Here is a 13148-nt window from a genome sequence, read left to right on the forward strand (position 1 = left end):
CCCAGGGGTGTGTTGTAGCAGCCCTCTGGATGACGGCGAAACGTGGACCGGTTTGAGAAGCAAGAGGCGAATCGACTGCCACTTGGATTCACGGATGTTACATGTGAAGAAAACTGCTAAATTTTAAAAGACATGAAGTGGTCCACACATAACCAAATCTGAAAGTATAGACCGTGCAGTAAGGGGTGCGCCACGCCCAGGGCTGCCCATGCGCAGTGGTGTGCAGCCAAGGGCGAGAGAACGTCTCCTTCCAGAGAAGGCAGGCCAGCTCACAGCTCGGCTCTGCCCTCCAGGGTGCGGACAAATACTCTAGAGCTGTACTTAATTAGGGTGAAGGTCATTCATTGATCCACAAGAACCATTTGCTGGTCCCTTCTAGTTAACTCCAACCACGTGTTGCTCAAAGCGCCTCCTAAATACAACAGGAACATGCAATGCCCACGTTTCAGGACCACGGAGCACAAGAGTGGATCACAGAGTGTGTTACCACGGAACACAGCGTTCAGCTACAGTGACGAGACCGGGCTTCCAGGAATACATTACCACTACTCTAGCTGCTTTGTTATTCCACGGATGGAAGTAAAACGGGGGCTTCATATATCTAAAACCTGCTAGTGGCTTTCTGGGAAAGCTGAAGGCCTTCAGTGCCGACTTCATCTTAATTTAATTTACACTTTTCTAGAGAAAAACTGGTGAGAGAGTCTGCCCCCGCCAGTCGGTGCCCGTGTTTGGCGGAGAGCGGCCAGGCCCGGTGGAGACAGTGGGCTCCGGAGCAGACGAAACGTGAACCCAGGGCACAGCCTTGTGTGCGATGGGGAGGGCGCATATGGGAATCATCCTGTTTGTCGGAAACTCGGGTAGAAGTTCCTCCTTTGTAACAGTAGTTAATTCATTCTGCTGCACTACCAGCAACACTACAGCCGCCTTGTCTGACCCGTGCTCCTCAACGGTGCAACGTCATAGGAAGCCCAGACGCTGCAGAGTGAGGCAGGCCACCGTGTGAAATCCAGCCCTGACAAGCACGAGCTCTGGACGCCGGCCAATTCCTAATGCTCTGTTTTTTAGTTTCCTTATCTGAAGGATGCACAATTTCCAGGGCTTTCTGAGGATTTGCAATAAATATCAGGGATGCACCTTGCACAGAGTAAGTGATCGACAAGTCATCAAGGTATTAAAGAAAATGAACGCAGGGAGAATGGATGTGGGTACACAGTCTGCCTTGGCTGAACCAAGGATTCTACCGCCAGCTTCCCTATCTCGCCTACACCTGAAGGACCTGCAGCCAGCCTGCTCCCCGCCCTGCCACGACCCTTGGGAGCAGGACGGAAAGAGGCACCCGTCAGAAATACAAACGCTGCCTCCCAGTGAAGTGAGACACACGGAGAACCTCCTTGCGGCCTTCTCGCCTTTCCGGGAGGGAAGCGCAGCCCTGCCGTGCGCGCCTTTGCCCTGCTTCTTCCTCACGGCACAGCAGATCCCGAGCATCTTCCTCACCGCTACCAAGGTGTCACGGCTTTGCTTTTCCCCTGTGTTTACCAGAACGCAGCACTACTCTGGCTAAACCCCGGGGCCGTAATCCCTGCTCAGTGCGGGAAGACCATGTAAGGATGTGCCGATTTCGGAAAGCAGTGATAAGGACAAACGACGGCCACGGAGCGCTGGCCAGGCGGTCTTCCATGCCGTGAGAAGCCGAGCACTTGCCGGCGTGTTTCAGAGAACCCCCACACCGCGCCCACCTCTGCTCCCTACCTGAGACGTTTCTGAGGGGCCTGTGACGGGGAAGGGTGACTCCTTTTCTTCTTCTCCGAGTCCGGCGACAGCGCGTCCTCCGCTCTGCCCTTCTCTGAAGCCGCGGCCTGGTCTGCCCCTGCCTTGCTCTGGTCCACGCTGAGCTGGCCTTGCGCAGGGTCACACCTGTACATGAAGACAAGCGCTGGCTTCTCGCTCGACTCTCCCTTAGCCTCTGTGAACCAGTGATGGCGCTGCACCGGAGGGGGCGGCAGCATGTGGATGACCGTGCCGTCCAGGCCCACCAGCTTCCCTTTCTCCCGCTCTTTCTCTTTGTCGTCGTCCTCGTCTGTTTTCCGGCGGCGGAAGAAGCTTTTGAAGGATATCCAGCGCTTGGGCTTCGCATCAGCTGCCCGCCGGCTGCCTTCCGAGGGCAGCACGGACTCAGCCTCTGTGGACCGCACGGGGCTGGTCGGCTTGGCCCAGTTGGTGAAATGCCTCTGCAGAAGGTTACCTGCGTGGTAAGGGGAGGAAGTGGAGCGGGGCGGGGGGAAGGGGGGCGGGGGCTCGCCCTGGGGGCTGCCCACTAATTTGGAGGGAGGAGAGGTGACAGGCTTTGGGAGGGGATCTTTCGGTCCTTTGCTGGTGGGACTTTCGGTGGTCTGAGGTGCCTCGGCCTCCCCACTGGGCTGCGTGGTGAAGAGGGATTGGGGCCGGATGGGTGTGCTCTTCGGGGCGCTCTCATCGGCACTGCACGCCTTGGGGCTGGACGGCGGGACCTCCGGAGGGGACGGTGGCGGCTGGATGGAAGCCACTATCTGAGAGAGCACCGCGCTGGCTTTCTCCCGGCTGCCGCCCGACGCCTGGGACTCCTGGGACTCCGTTTTGGCCATGGGCTCCCGAGCGCTCCTCTGGGCCTTCGCGGGGGAACTGTGGCTGGAACTGTAGCTCCTCTGCGGTGAAGACTGGCCCCTGCTGAGACAGCTGTTAAACTCCTGCACCTTCTGGGCCACGGAGCCCCTTTTCCGCTCCGTGCTGTTGGAAGACACCTTGGCCTGGGGGCAGTCGGCGGGTTTGCCAGTGGCCTTATCCGAGGCCGAGGCCCCCGCGTGGCTTTCGGTTTCTATTTCCTCGTAAGTGTGGCTGATGACGCTCGTGGTTTTCTCCTTCACTGAGAGCTCCCCGCTTGTCCCCAGAAAACTTTTGTAGATGGCCAGATTGTCGTATGCATTCGGATTGATGACAATGGGCACTTTGATAGCATTTTTGGAACTCCGAGCGTACGTGGGCTCGTCGTGAATGATGATCGGGAAAGGCGGCATCCCCGCGTTGTTGTAACTATTAAATTTGATTTCAGACAAGTTCGGTGACTTGACAGGGATGGTTCTGGAGGCAATGTTTGTAGCTGTGGGTGACGTAGGTGCGGATTTGTGACAGTTTTTCCTGGGAGGCACATTGGGTCCCGTTCCACCGGGAATCAACTCCACTTTTGGTATCTTTTGTCTTGGACTGGTGCTGGAAGTCCACACTTCCTGGTATCGTATTGCACTGGACTTTTGGAAATGGGCACTTATTTGTCCTGGGGTGGGCGCAGGTGATGTCACGGGAGAGCTTGGAGTGGAGACGGAGCCTTTTGTCTTGGCGCTGCCGACAGGGCCCTCGAGGTGCTCGCTGGCCATGGCTGCTGACACGTCCACCACAGTGTACGGCTTACACAGTGGCTGCTCCAGGTTCACCACTCGGTAGGGCTTCGCTTGCTCTTCTACGGGGACGAGGTTGATGGTCACGGCTTGCCCAGCGACATCCGTGGAGGCTTTGCCTTCCTGCTTCTCCGTCTGCACGGCGATTTTGCCGTCCTTCTCTTCTAATCGGAGGGCGAGGACTGCTTTGTGCGTCTCTGGAGCTTTGGGTGCGTTTTTGGAAGCTTGTGATGGGTCCTTCTCTTGACTGCTACCAGGGAGGCTCTCAGGACTGGGCTCCGTTTCCTTCGTGTCCTCGGGGTCTCCTGGGTTGCCAGGAGATAACCCCCCATTGCAGATCTTCTGAGACAAACTGCTGGCTGTCTCGGAACGGGATTCTTCCGTGAGAGAGGAGTCTGGAGAGGTGGAGTCAGAGGACAGCATGCTCTGGACACTCCCCTGTCCGTAGGAGGCCACGGAGTGCTCCTCATAGCCATTCAGGATCTCGTCGTAGCTGTCGTCGTAGTCGACAGCACAGATCCGCTGCAGGGACTTATTGCGCAGGGGGACTGTATTCCACTTTTTGTCCACGAAGAATCGAACCGGAGACAGAGTGTTGGCCCTGAAGTTGGCGAAGCGAGGCTGCCCTCGCATGCGGATCTCCATGGCCAACAGCTCCTCGTCGCTCTCATCCCAGCTCTCGCGCTCCTCCTCCAGGTTGCTGAAAAGCACGTCCTCCTCGCTCTCCTCGCCGCTGGAGAACTCGGGGTAACAGAACCGGCCCCCGTCGTTGCTGATCACTTCTGTGCTCCCGCTCAGAACCACGTGCTTGCCCTGAGCATCCCTCGTGCCCCCCAGCATGCAGCTCGGGGGGAGCTTTCTCTCCAGGGACCGTTTGTAGCAGTCATTTATCCTCCCCAGGAAGGTCTCCCTGGAGTTGGCTTCGCTGCCTCCGGTCTGAGGGGCGGCGTCCAGGCCCGCGATCTCCTTGAGCACTTCGGCCAGCCCGCTGTTGTTGTTGTTCGCTACCTTCGTGCTGTCGGTGCTGCCGTAAGGCTTGGGGACGTGGCTAAATCCTTCGCCATCGCCCTGGTTATTGTTCAGTGGCTTCTGACTCAAGGCAGTCCTGTTTCGGTTCCATCCTACGATGACAGGCTTGTTCTCGCAGTGTTCTTGGACGCTAAGCTCCCCACACACACTTTGCCCATCTGCCACCATCATCGTGGGCTTCACAGCTATCGTGGGTTTTTTAGCCACAGGAGGCCGGAAATTTCCGGTGTTCCTGATGCGGTGGTTGTTGCTGTGATTGGCATTTGTTTTCACGTTGCCATGGGTGACGGGCGCCTTCTCAGAGTCTGGGGGGAGCTGGTGCAAGCTTTTAGGTTTAAAGCAATTCTTGCATTCACCAGGTTTCCAAACGTGTTCAGTAAAGGTGTTACAAGCAGACATTTTTAAAGATAGAACTTCACAGACAATGCTTTCCTTTCAGCACATGTTAGTGTCCGCGGAGCCTCCGTGGTCTAGCAGCTCTTCTAAGTACAGTCGGTCTGGGGGTGGGGAGGGCAGGGAGGAAAAAGAAAACAAATCTGAATGGGAAAGGAACTGCAAGACAAGTGACTCAAGATTCAAAAACTTGGTTCATCCTCAAAATGTTCTTTAAGTTAAAGACTCAGAGATAAACTAGGGTACTTCGTTTTCATTTTCCTTCTTTGGCCAATCAGCATCTTGGAAAGTTTTTAGCCTTTTTTTTTTTTTTCTTAAAATTGAGAAGCAGAGAGATATACAAAGAGAGACAAGGAGCCGGAGAGAGAGAGAGAGCGAGCGAGAGAGACAGCAAGAGGGAGAGAAAGAGAGTGTGAGAGAGAGGGAGAGGGAGAGGGAGGGAGAAGGAGAGAGAGGGAGAGGGAGGGAGAGGGAGAGGGAGAGAAGCAGAGATATGCAAAGAGAGATTAGTCAGAGAGAGAGAGAGAGAGAGAGCGCGCGAGATACCCCATCTGCTTGCTGGTTCACTCCCCAAATGCCCTCAACAGTTGAGAGCAGGTTGCAGCTAGAGCTAGAAGCCTATCCAGGTCTCCCAGGTGGGTGACAGTAACTGAGCCTTCACCATAGCCTCCCAGTGTCTGTACTGGCATGAAGTTGGAGCTGGTAGCCAGGGGCTGGCACCATGGCGTGATGGGTTAAGTCACGGCCTGTGGTGCTGGCATCCCACTTGGGCATGGTTCAAGTTCCAGCTGCTCCATTTCCAATCCAACTCTCTGCTGATGTACCTGGGAAAGCAGCAGAGGATGGCCAAGTCCTTGGGCCCCTGCACCCATGTGGAAGACCCAGAAGAAGTTCCTGGCTTTGGCCTGGTAGAAGCTCTAGTCTATGCAGCCATTTGGTGAGTAAACCAGAAGATGGAAGATCTATGTATTTATTTATTTGAAAGGTAGGGTTACAGAGAGGCAGAGGCAGAGAGAACTTTTATCTGTGGGTTCACTCCCCAAATGGCCACAATGGCCAGAGCTGGGCCTATCTGAAGCTAGGAGCCAGGAGCCTCTTCTCTGTCTCCCATGTGGGTGCAGGAGCCCAAGAACTTAGGCCAACCTCTGCTGCTTTCCCAGGTACATCAGCAGGGAGTTGGATTTGAAGGGAGCAGCTGGGACTTGAACCCATACCCAAATGGGATGTTGGTGCTGCAGGTGGTGGGTGGCCTTACCTGCTACGGCACAGCACTGGCCCCAAATAAATCTCTTAAAAAAAAAGTCAGTAGTTAGAGCCAGGAATCAAACTTAGGTATGCTGATATGAGGCAAATATCTTAACCACTAGGCTAAATACCTGCCCCACTTGTTAGCTTTTTAACCACAATTTTATGCACTCTTTATTGAACCCTATATAATCTTGACACTTCTGTAGACTGACAGGTGTGCTGCAGCCTTCCCTCCCAGGAGACGTGGGTGATGCTCTCTGTTCTCAATCAACCTTTTTAATACCCCTTACTATACTGCAGGTTTCACTTCTATCCACCCTTGAGATTCTGGGTGCTTCAAGGAGACCCTTCAAGGTCAATGCATTCCAAATGAATCCTCTGGTTGCCCTTTTTCTCAGCTCTGAGGAATGAACTAGCTCTGCTCCACCCTCCATGTTTCTTTGTCCTATGTTTCGGTTAATGTCGTCACTGTCTGGCTAGATAGCTAAGCTTCAGCCCGCAGACCACCCTCGACAGCTGTCTCCTGACTTTTCACTCATGTCTCTGATACTTGGCCAGCCTTGTGAATTTTCCCTCCCTGAATTTCCCTGGACGCCGATCTTGCCATCCGCAGTCACTGCTAGTAGTTCAGACGCCCCCTATCTCCTGCCTAGGTCACTGTGATGGCTTGGTAACTGATCTCCATGCCTGCCATCTCATCCGTTCCAATCCATCCCACACGCTTGCTGCTCACACTGTGTGCCTGGGGGAGCAATACTGGCCCTACCTGGGAACTTGTTAGAAACACAAGTATCAGGGCCTGCACCGTGGCTCACGTGGTTAATCCTCTGCCTGTGGCGCCGGCATCCCATATGAGAGCCGGGTTCTAATACTGGTTGCTCCTCTTCTGGTCCAGCTCTCTGCTGTGGCCCGGGAAGGCAGTGGAGGATGGCCCAAGTGCTTGGGCCCCTGCATTGCATGGGAGACCAGGAGGAAGCACCTGGCTCCTGGCTTCGGATAGGCGCAGTGCTGGCCATAGCAGCCATTTGGGGAGTGAACCAACGGAAGGAAGACCTTCTCTCTGTCTCTCTCTCTCTCTCACTAACTGTCAAATAAATAGAAATAAAAAATAAAAATAAAAAAAAGAAACACAAGTATCTTGGGTCCAGTGCCAGACCCACTGAATCAGAATTTGGGGATTCTACTGTTCACTCTATATTTCAATTACAGTCAACTTTCTAAAATGCCAGGATGACCCATCTTAGTAATAAGCTTAAAAACTATTCTGTGGCTCAGTCTTACTTACCTAATGCACTGGCTCCCAAGTGTCAGTGTGCAAACTGGGTGGGGGAGGGGGGGTGCTGCGAGCTAAATAAGAACCACCTAGGAGAACGACCTTCCAGCCACCTAGTCCACCTTTGGGGAAGAACCCAGGAATCTGAATCTTCACAGGCTCTCCAGGTAACTCTGTGTGCAGTGAGATGTTGGGAAACAGGAGGAATCCAAGTGCCCTAGCCTTTCAGGATACAGCCCTCGCCTCCCTTCCAGCCTCACGTCCTGGAACTCTGCAAGTCTCATCCCACCCTAAATCCTACTGAGCTGTTCACTTCCCCACGGTATTACCAAAGCCCCTCAAACCAAACCCAGCTGCATAAATATGTGCTTTTACTTTTAATTGTCTGATTCCTCATTAGCTTCTGAGATCTTTAACGCACAAGCTATATCTTTCTTCATCTCTGTATGTCTAGCATAAAGACAATGAACACTGATGGAAAGTGCTGGTTTTGAGAACTGTTGAAACCATGGCCCTTTGCGGCTTTCTCTTAGCTTGGGTACGTGGCTGCTGACTTCCCACAGAGCACCAGCACAGTCTGATGGTTCTACTGTGACTTATAACAAAGCTGGCAGCAGGCCCGTCAGAACCACGTTAACAGTAGGGGGGATGTATCACTATGTTCCTGAATCTGTATACATGAAATATGTGAAACATGTATGACTTAAATAAAATAAATGTAAAAAAACTCATGTCAATAGTTGTACAGAACTTCACCTTGGACAATGACAGGGACAGGACCCTTACTTGGCCCAGAAACTCAGCCTTCCTGGCAAGTTTCCGTATGTTCTAAGGAATAGAAATATTTTCTTCAGCTGAATACAGAGTGAGGTCCCTCACATACAATGCTGAACGCACTGTGCCTCAGTGGAAGAAGTAGACGTTAAGGACGAAAGAGGTCCATGCAGACAGCCCTGTGACCCAGTGAGGATAAAACACATCCTCAGGTGTTTGCTTGAAAACATTTATTTAGTCTTTCAGATGTTTTAAAAGCTTTAATCCCGGGGCCCGGTACTGTGGCACAGTGGGTTAATGCCCTGGCCTGAAGCGCTGGCATCCCATATGGGCGCTGGTTCAAGACCTGGCTGCTCTGCTTCCAATCCAGCTCTCTGCTATGACCTGGGAAAACAGTGGAAGATGGCCCCGGCACCCGTGTGGGAGACCTGGAAGAAGCTCCTGGCTTCGGATCGGCGCAGCTCCGGCTGTTGTGACCAGTTGGGGAATGAACCATCAAATGGAGGACCTCTCTCTCTCTCTCTGCCTCTCCTCTCTCTGTGTAACTCAGACTTTCAAATAAATAAATAAATAAATAAATAAATAAATCTTTTAAGGAAAAGCTTTAATCCCTGAGTTGGGAAAGCCATTTCCTCCTAGTCTGAGACTGAACACTGTGAACAAGGCCAAGAGCGGCAGAAATCAGGCTGAGAGGAGAGCAGAGGCCCGGCCCGCGGAGCCTCTCAGACTTCTGAAGACTGCAGACGTCATCCTCAGGGCAGTGGGAGCCACCTAAGGGTTCTGAGTGGGGGAAACAACATGCTCCAATGTGCATTTAAAAAAGATGACTCTGAACACAAAACACACTTGGGAATACAGGTAACAAATATGTGCAAAATCTAAAATCTAGATGTGGAAAAGCACAAAAACCGGTGAGACCACCCAAGAAGACCTAAATAAATGGAGACGTATCAAAGTTCTCAACATTATTAAGATGTCAGTTCTCCCCAAACCTATCTGATTCAACATCATTCCAATCAACATCAGAGCACGACTGTTGTAAACTGATTCTCATAATCATGACGTTGGGATTCTGAGTCTGCCAGCAGACGTCTAGGGGCACACGGTCACACTGGCTTGTCCACAGGCGTCTCTGGCTGCTTCTGTGCCGCAGGAGTGTGGAGTGGTGGCGGCAGCGACGGGGTGTGCCGCTCACTCCTCTGAGAGCTCTCCAGCTCTCTGCAGGCGGCAGGGTCCCCACTGGTGCACACGTCACCCTTACAACACCATCACAGGTACGTATTAGCAGGTGAACTTTAAATCAGTTCTGAGGAGAGGAAACACTGACTTTGAACCCTAATTCTTCCAAAAAAGAATTCCATGCTTATTATGTAGACCTGTATTACAAAATATGGTACTTCATTATATTTTGAATTTTGTCAAAAATTCTGCAGAAATTTGTTTTCTCTCCTGTTATCAAATATCTAAATAATATCTTTCATTTTTGCCTTGTGCCTGGCAAAACTCCAAAATACTTACTCGCTGGTCTTTTACAGAAAAAGTTTGCTGCTGATACCTGACACAGATTACAAGAGAATAGAGAACAGACCTGCAGAAGTGTAGTCAAGTGATTTCGGACAAAGAAGAAGGGATAATCTTTTCATCCAATGATGCTGGAACAGCTGGATATTCACAGGCAAAAAAACGAATCTTGATCTACACCTCACACCACACACTAATACGAATTCATATTGGACCACAGACCTAAGTATAATAATCTAACACTATGAAATTTTTAGAAGATGACACAAGAGACAAATTGTTGTGGCCTTCTGTTAGGCAGAGTTCTGATACACAAAATCAAAACCATGTTCTAAAAAGAAAACTGATAATTTGAACCTCATAAAAATGAAAAATATTTGCTCCACCAAAGACAGAACAAGGAAATGAAGACAAGCCACTGATAAGAAGGATTTTTTTTTTGCAAAGTACATATGTGATAAAGGACTTTTTATCTAGAACGTATAAAGAACTTTCAAAGTTCAATGAAAAGAAAGTAATCCAATAAAAACCAGGAAAAAAACCTCAGCAGATATCTGATTAAAGATATATGGATTCATATACACATGTGGAAGATTCTAAATACCATTGGTCACGTGAAAATGCAAATTTAAATTACAATGAGCTACGCTGCACATTTATCAGAATGGCTGAAACAAAAACAAAAACTGATTTGTACTAGCAAGGATGCAGAGCAATTGGAAGGCTCATACATTATGGGTAGGGATGCAATGGTACAGGCGCTTTGAACAGTTTGGCAGCTTCTTATAAAGCTAAACATAAGCTTACCTTGGAACCCAGTAATTCCACTCCAACATATCTGCCCCAGAGCACTTCTGTTTACTGTAAAACTGAGGCATAAAGGTTTACAGCAAAACGCTGCAAACAAGCCACTGTGTGGTGGTGGTTCCCCAACGGCACACATTTATCAGAAGTCATACAGAGCTGTGGACTAAAAGGTGAGCTGTTACTATCTGCAAGTAAACCAACTTACAGAACAGAAGACGGCTTCGGTGGCTGGGGAGAACAGGGCAGGAGGCAAGGAGACCCTTAGGGAGGGTGGATGTGCCGGTCCAAGTCCTGGCACCTCCGCTCTGGCCCCCTTCTTACCAAGGCATCCTACAAGGCAGCAGGTGACGTCTCAAGTGCTTGGGTCCCTGCCCCCACCTGAAAGACCAGGATGGAGTTCCACACTCCTTGCTGTGGCCCAGCCATGGCTGCTGTGGGCATCTGGGGGTAAACCAGTGGGTGGAAGATATCCCTCAATTATAAAACAAAATAAAGGACTGACACGAATAAAGTAAGATCTGATGAGAATGTGCTGCTGAAAGGCAAATGAAAAATGACTTCACTGTGCTCGCTGGACTGGGCCCTGGGAGCTCCACAGTGGCCCTGGCAGGAGCTCCAGGATGCTGGCGTGGCTGAACAAAGTGACCGAGCGACAGCGGCTAACTTTTTGGAGAGACGTAGGTGGGAACTGGCAGCAAGAGAGGTCTGAGGGAGTCGAGACCCAGAAAGGAGTTCCTAGGGGAGAAACTAGATATTGTTTAAATGACAACACTGGGGCAAGACACAGGGCAGTTGGAGAGGCTGAGAAGACAGGAAGAAAGAGAGAAAAATCGTTACCTTAGAAAGTTACAAACCATGCCAGGCCCCTCATTCAAGCCTTCCGTTTTTTTTTTTTTTTTTTGACAGGCAGAGTGGGCAGTGAGAGAGAGAGACAGAGAGAAAGGTCTTCCTTTGCTGTTGGTTCACCCTCCAATGGCCGCCGCGGCCGGCGCATTGCGCTGATCCGAAGCCAGGAGCCAGGTGCTTCTCCTGGTCTCCCATGGGGTGCAGGGCCCAAGGACTTGGGCCATCCTCCACTGCACTCCCGGGCCACAGCAGAGAGCTGGCCTGGAAGAGGGGCAACCGGGACAGAATGCGGTGGTGCCCCGACCGGGACTAGAACCCGGTGTGCCGGCCTCACAAGCCTCCTGTTTTACGGGCAATGAACTGAAGCCCAGGAGATGAAGTTACTTTCCTAAGGCTCCACAGTGAGTGAGAAGGACCCAGATCTCAGATGCAAGGCTGCTGCCACTAACAGTGTTTTGCTTCTCTGAATTGTTTTTCCTTTTGTAGATTTCTTTTCTTTAATTGTACATGCTTGCTGTGCAAATTCAGGAAAGCATAAAGAAAATAGAAACCATGTGTAATCCTATTATTCAGAGGCTACTTCTGTTAGCAGTTTGTAGCAGGTCTGGTCAGCCACTGAGACACTTACAAAACCTTTTTCTTCTTGTGTACTTAGTATTATTTTGGCACTGACTACAAAGAATCAGCCATCCTGGCCTAATATCTTGTTAACCAAGCGAGACTCATTCCTGATAAGAGCCAGATTAAGTTCTCTCTTTGTAAGTAGTACAGTATATTTTCTTTTCGCAAGATGGGTACATAAATCCCCCACTTTGAGTGTAGGTTAATTCGGTCAGTGGATGGCTCCGGAACCGATCAGCAGCTATCACATCATGGACAGACTCGCCAAGTGCGCTTCACCAGCAACACAATCAGCTCACGCCAGGGCTGGGTACAGCAGGAACTCATCTGGGATTTGGCACTCGTTTGCAAGTTCTATGTCCATCTGTAGCCACGCTGCCATGGAACGGAGACGAACTGAGCAAACACCTTTAACAAGCACCAGATGGAGCTGCTGTCTAAGCCACAGAACTTGAACTTTTGAGGGCTTCTTTTTAAACACCAATTATGTTTGGAGACAAAGATATGCACTTAAAGACGTTGTCCGAATTATTTTAACTCATAACAGGCTCACACAGAGAGCAGCTGCACCATATGCACAAATGCCCCACGAGCAACCCATGCCTTTTGAAATGACTTCAGTGGCAACCGCCGACAACCAGCGGCTCTCCTGCTCCACACTGACACTCCCCAAATGGGAAACTCCAGTCCCCAAAGTTGTGCTCAAGACAGAAGCAATCCGTCTCTGGAGGCACTTAAACAAGGAGTGCAGCCGCGCCTGCTGGTGCGTTCTATTTATTTGCCAGAACAGGTCTGGCACAGAGTGCCCACGTGGGATGTTTGATAAGAGCAGCTCATTTGTCTCCGCGGTCCTTATAATCTCAGGGCAAACCCTCTGGATGAAATGGTCCATGGGACAGTGTAGTGGCTGAAGCTGCCCCTAGAAGCTAGCCAGGATTCTAGGCTCTAAAACTCTGTTTCATATTTGACAGGTTTCAGGACCAAAGCCCTTCTGGCTATAGGTGGGAGCCATTCAAGAGTAGCCTGTTTCACTTCAAGCCATGACAGCTTTTTAAGAACCTATTACTGCCTTTTCTTTTTTTTTTTAAAATACTCTCTCTACTGCTGTCCAATGACAATAATTAGCTTGCTTCCAGCCTAGCAGTCTCTAGCAGACTCGATGCAAGATAACCACATGCACACTGGACTTCAATCACAAAATAAACTGG

General features: G+C 50.8%; 1 protein-coding gene across 7 annotated transcripts in view; it reads right to left on the reverse strand.

Annotated features, from left to right (window-relative positions):
• The window catches only part of PEAK1 (pseudopodium enriched atypical kinase 1), a 351733-nt gene that overhangs the window by 61857 nt on the left and 276728 nt on the right, over positions 1-13148 (reverse strand). For all 7 annotated transcript variants that reach the window (XM_062206406.1, XM_062206403.1, XM_062206407.1 and 4 more), the window contains one exon: positions 1750-4954. In XM_062206406.1, coding sequence (XP_062062390.1) covers positions 1750-4856 — 3107 coding nt within the window. In that variant the 5' untranslated portion in view covers positions 4857-4954. The remainder of the gene's footprint in view (positions 1-1749; positions 4955-13148) is intronic.

This window comes from Lepus europaeus, chromosome 11 (assembly GCF_033115175.1).
Source record: "Lepus europaeus isolate LE1 chromosome 11, mLepTim1.pri, whole genome shotgun sequence".
Lineage (NCBI taxonomy): Eukaryota > Metazoa > Chordata > Mammalia > Lagomorpha > Leporidae > Lepus > Lepus europaeus.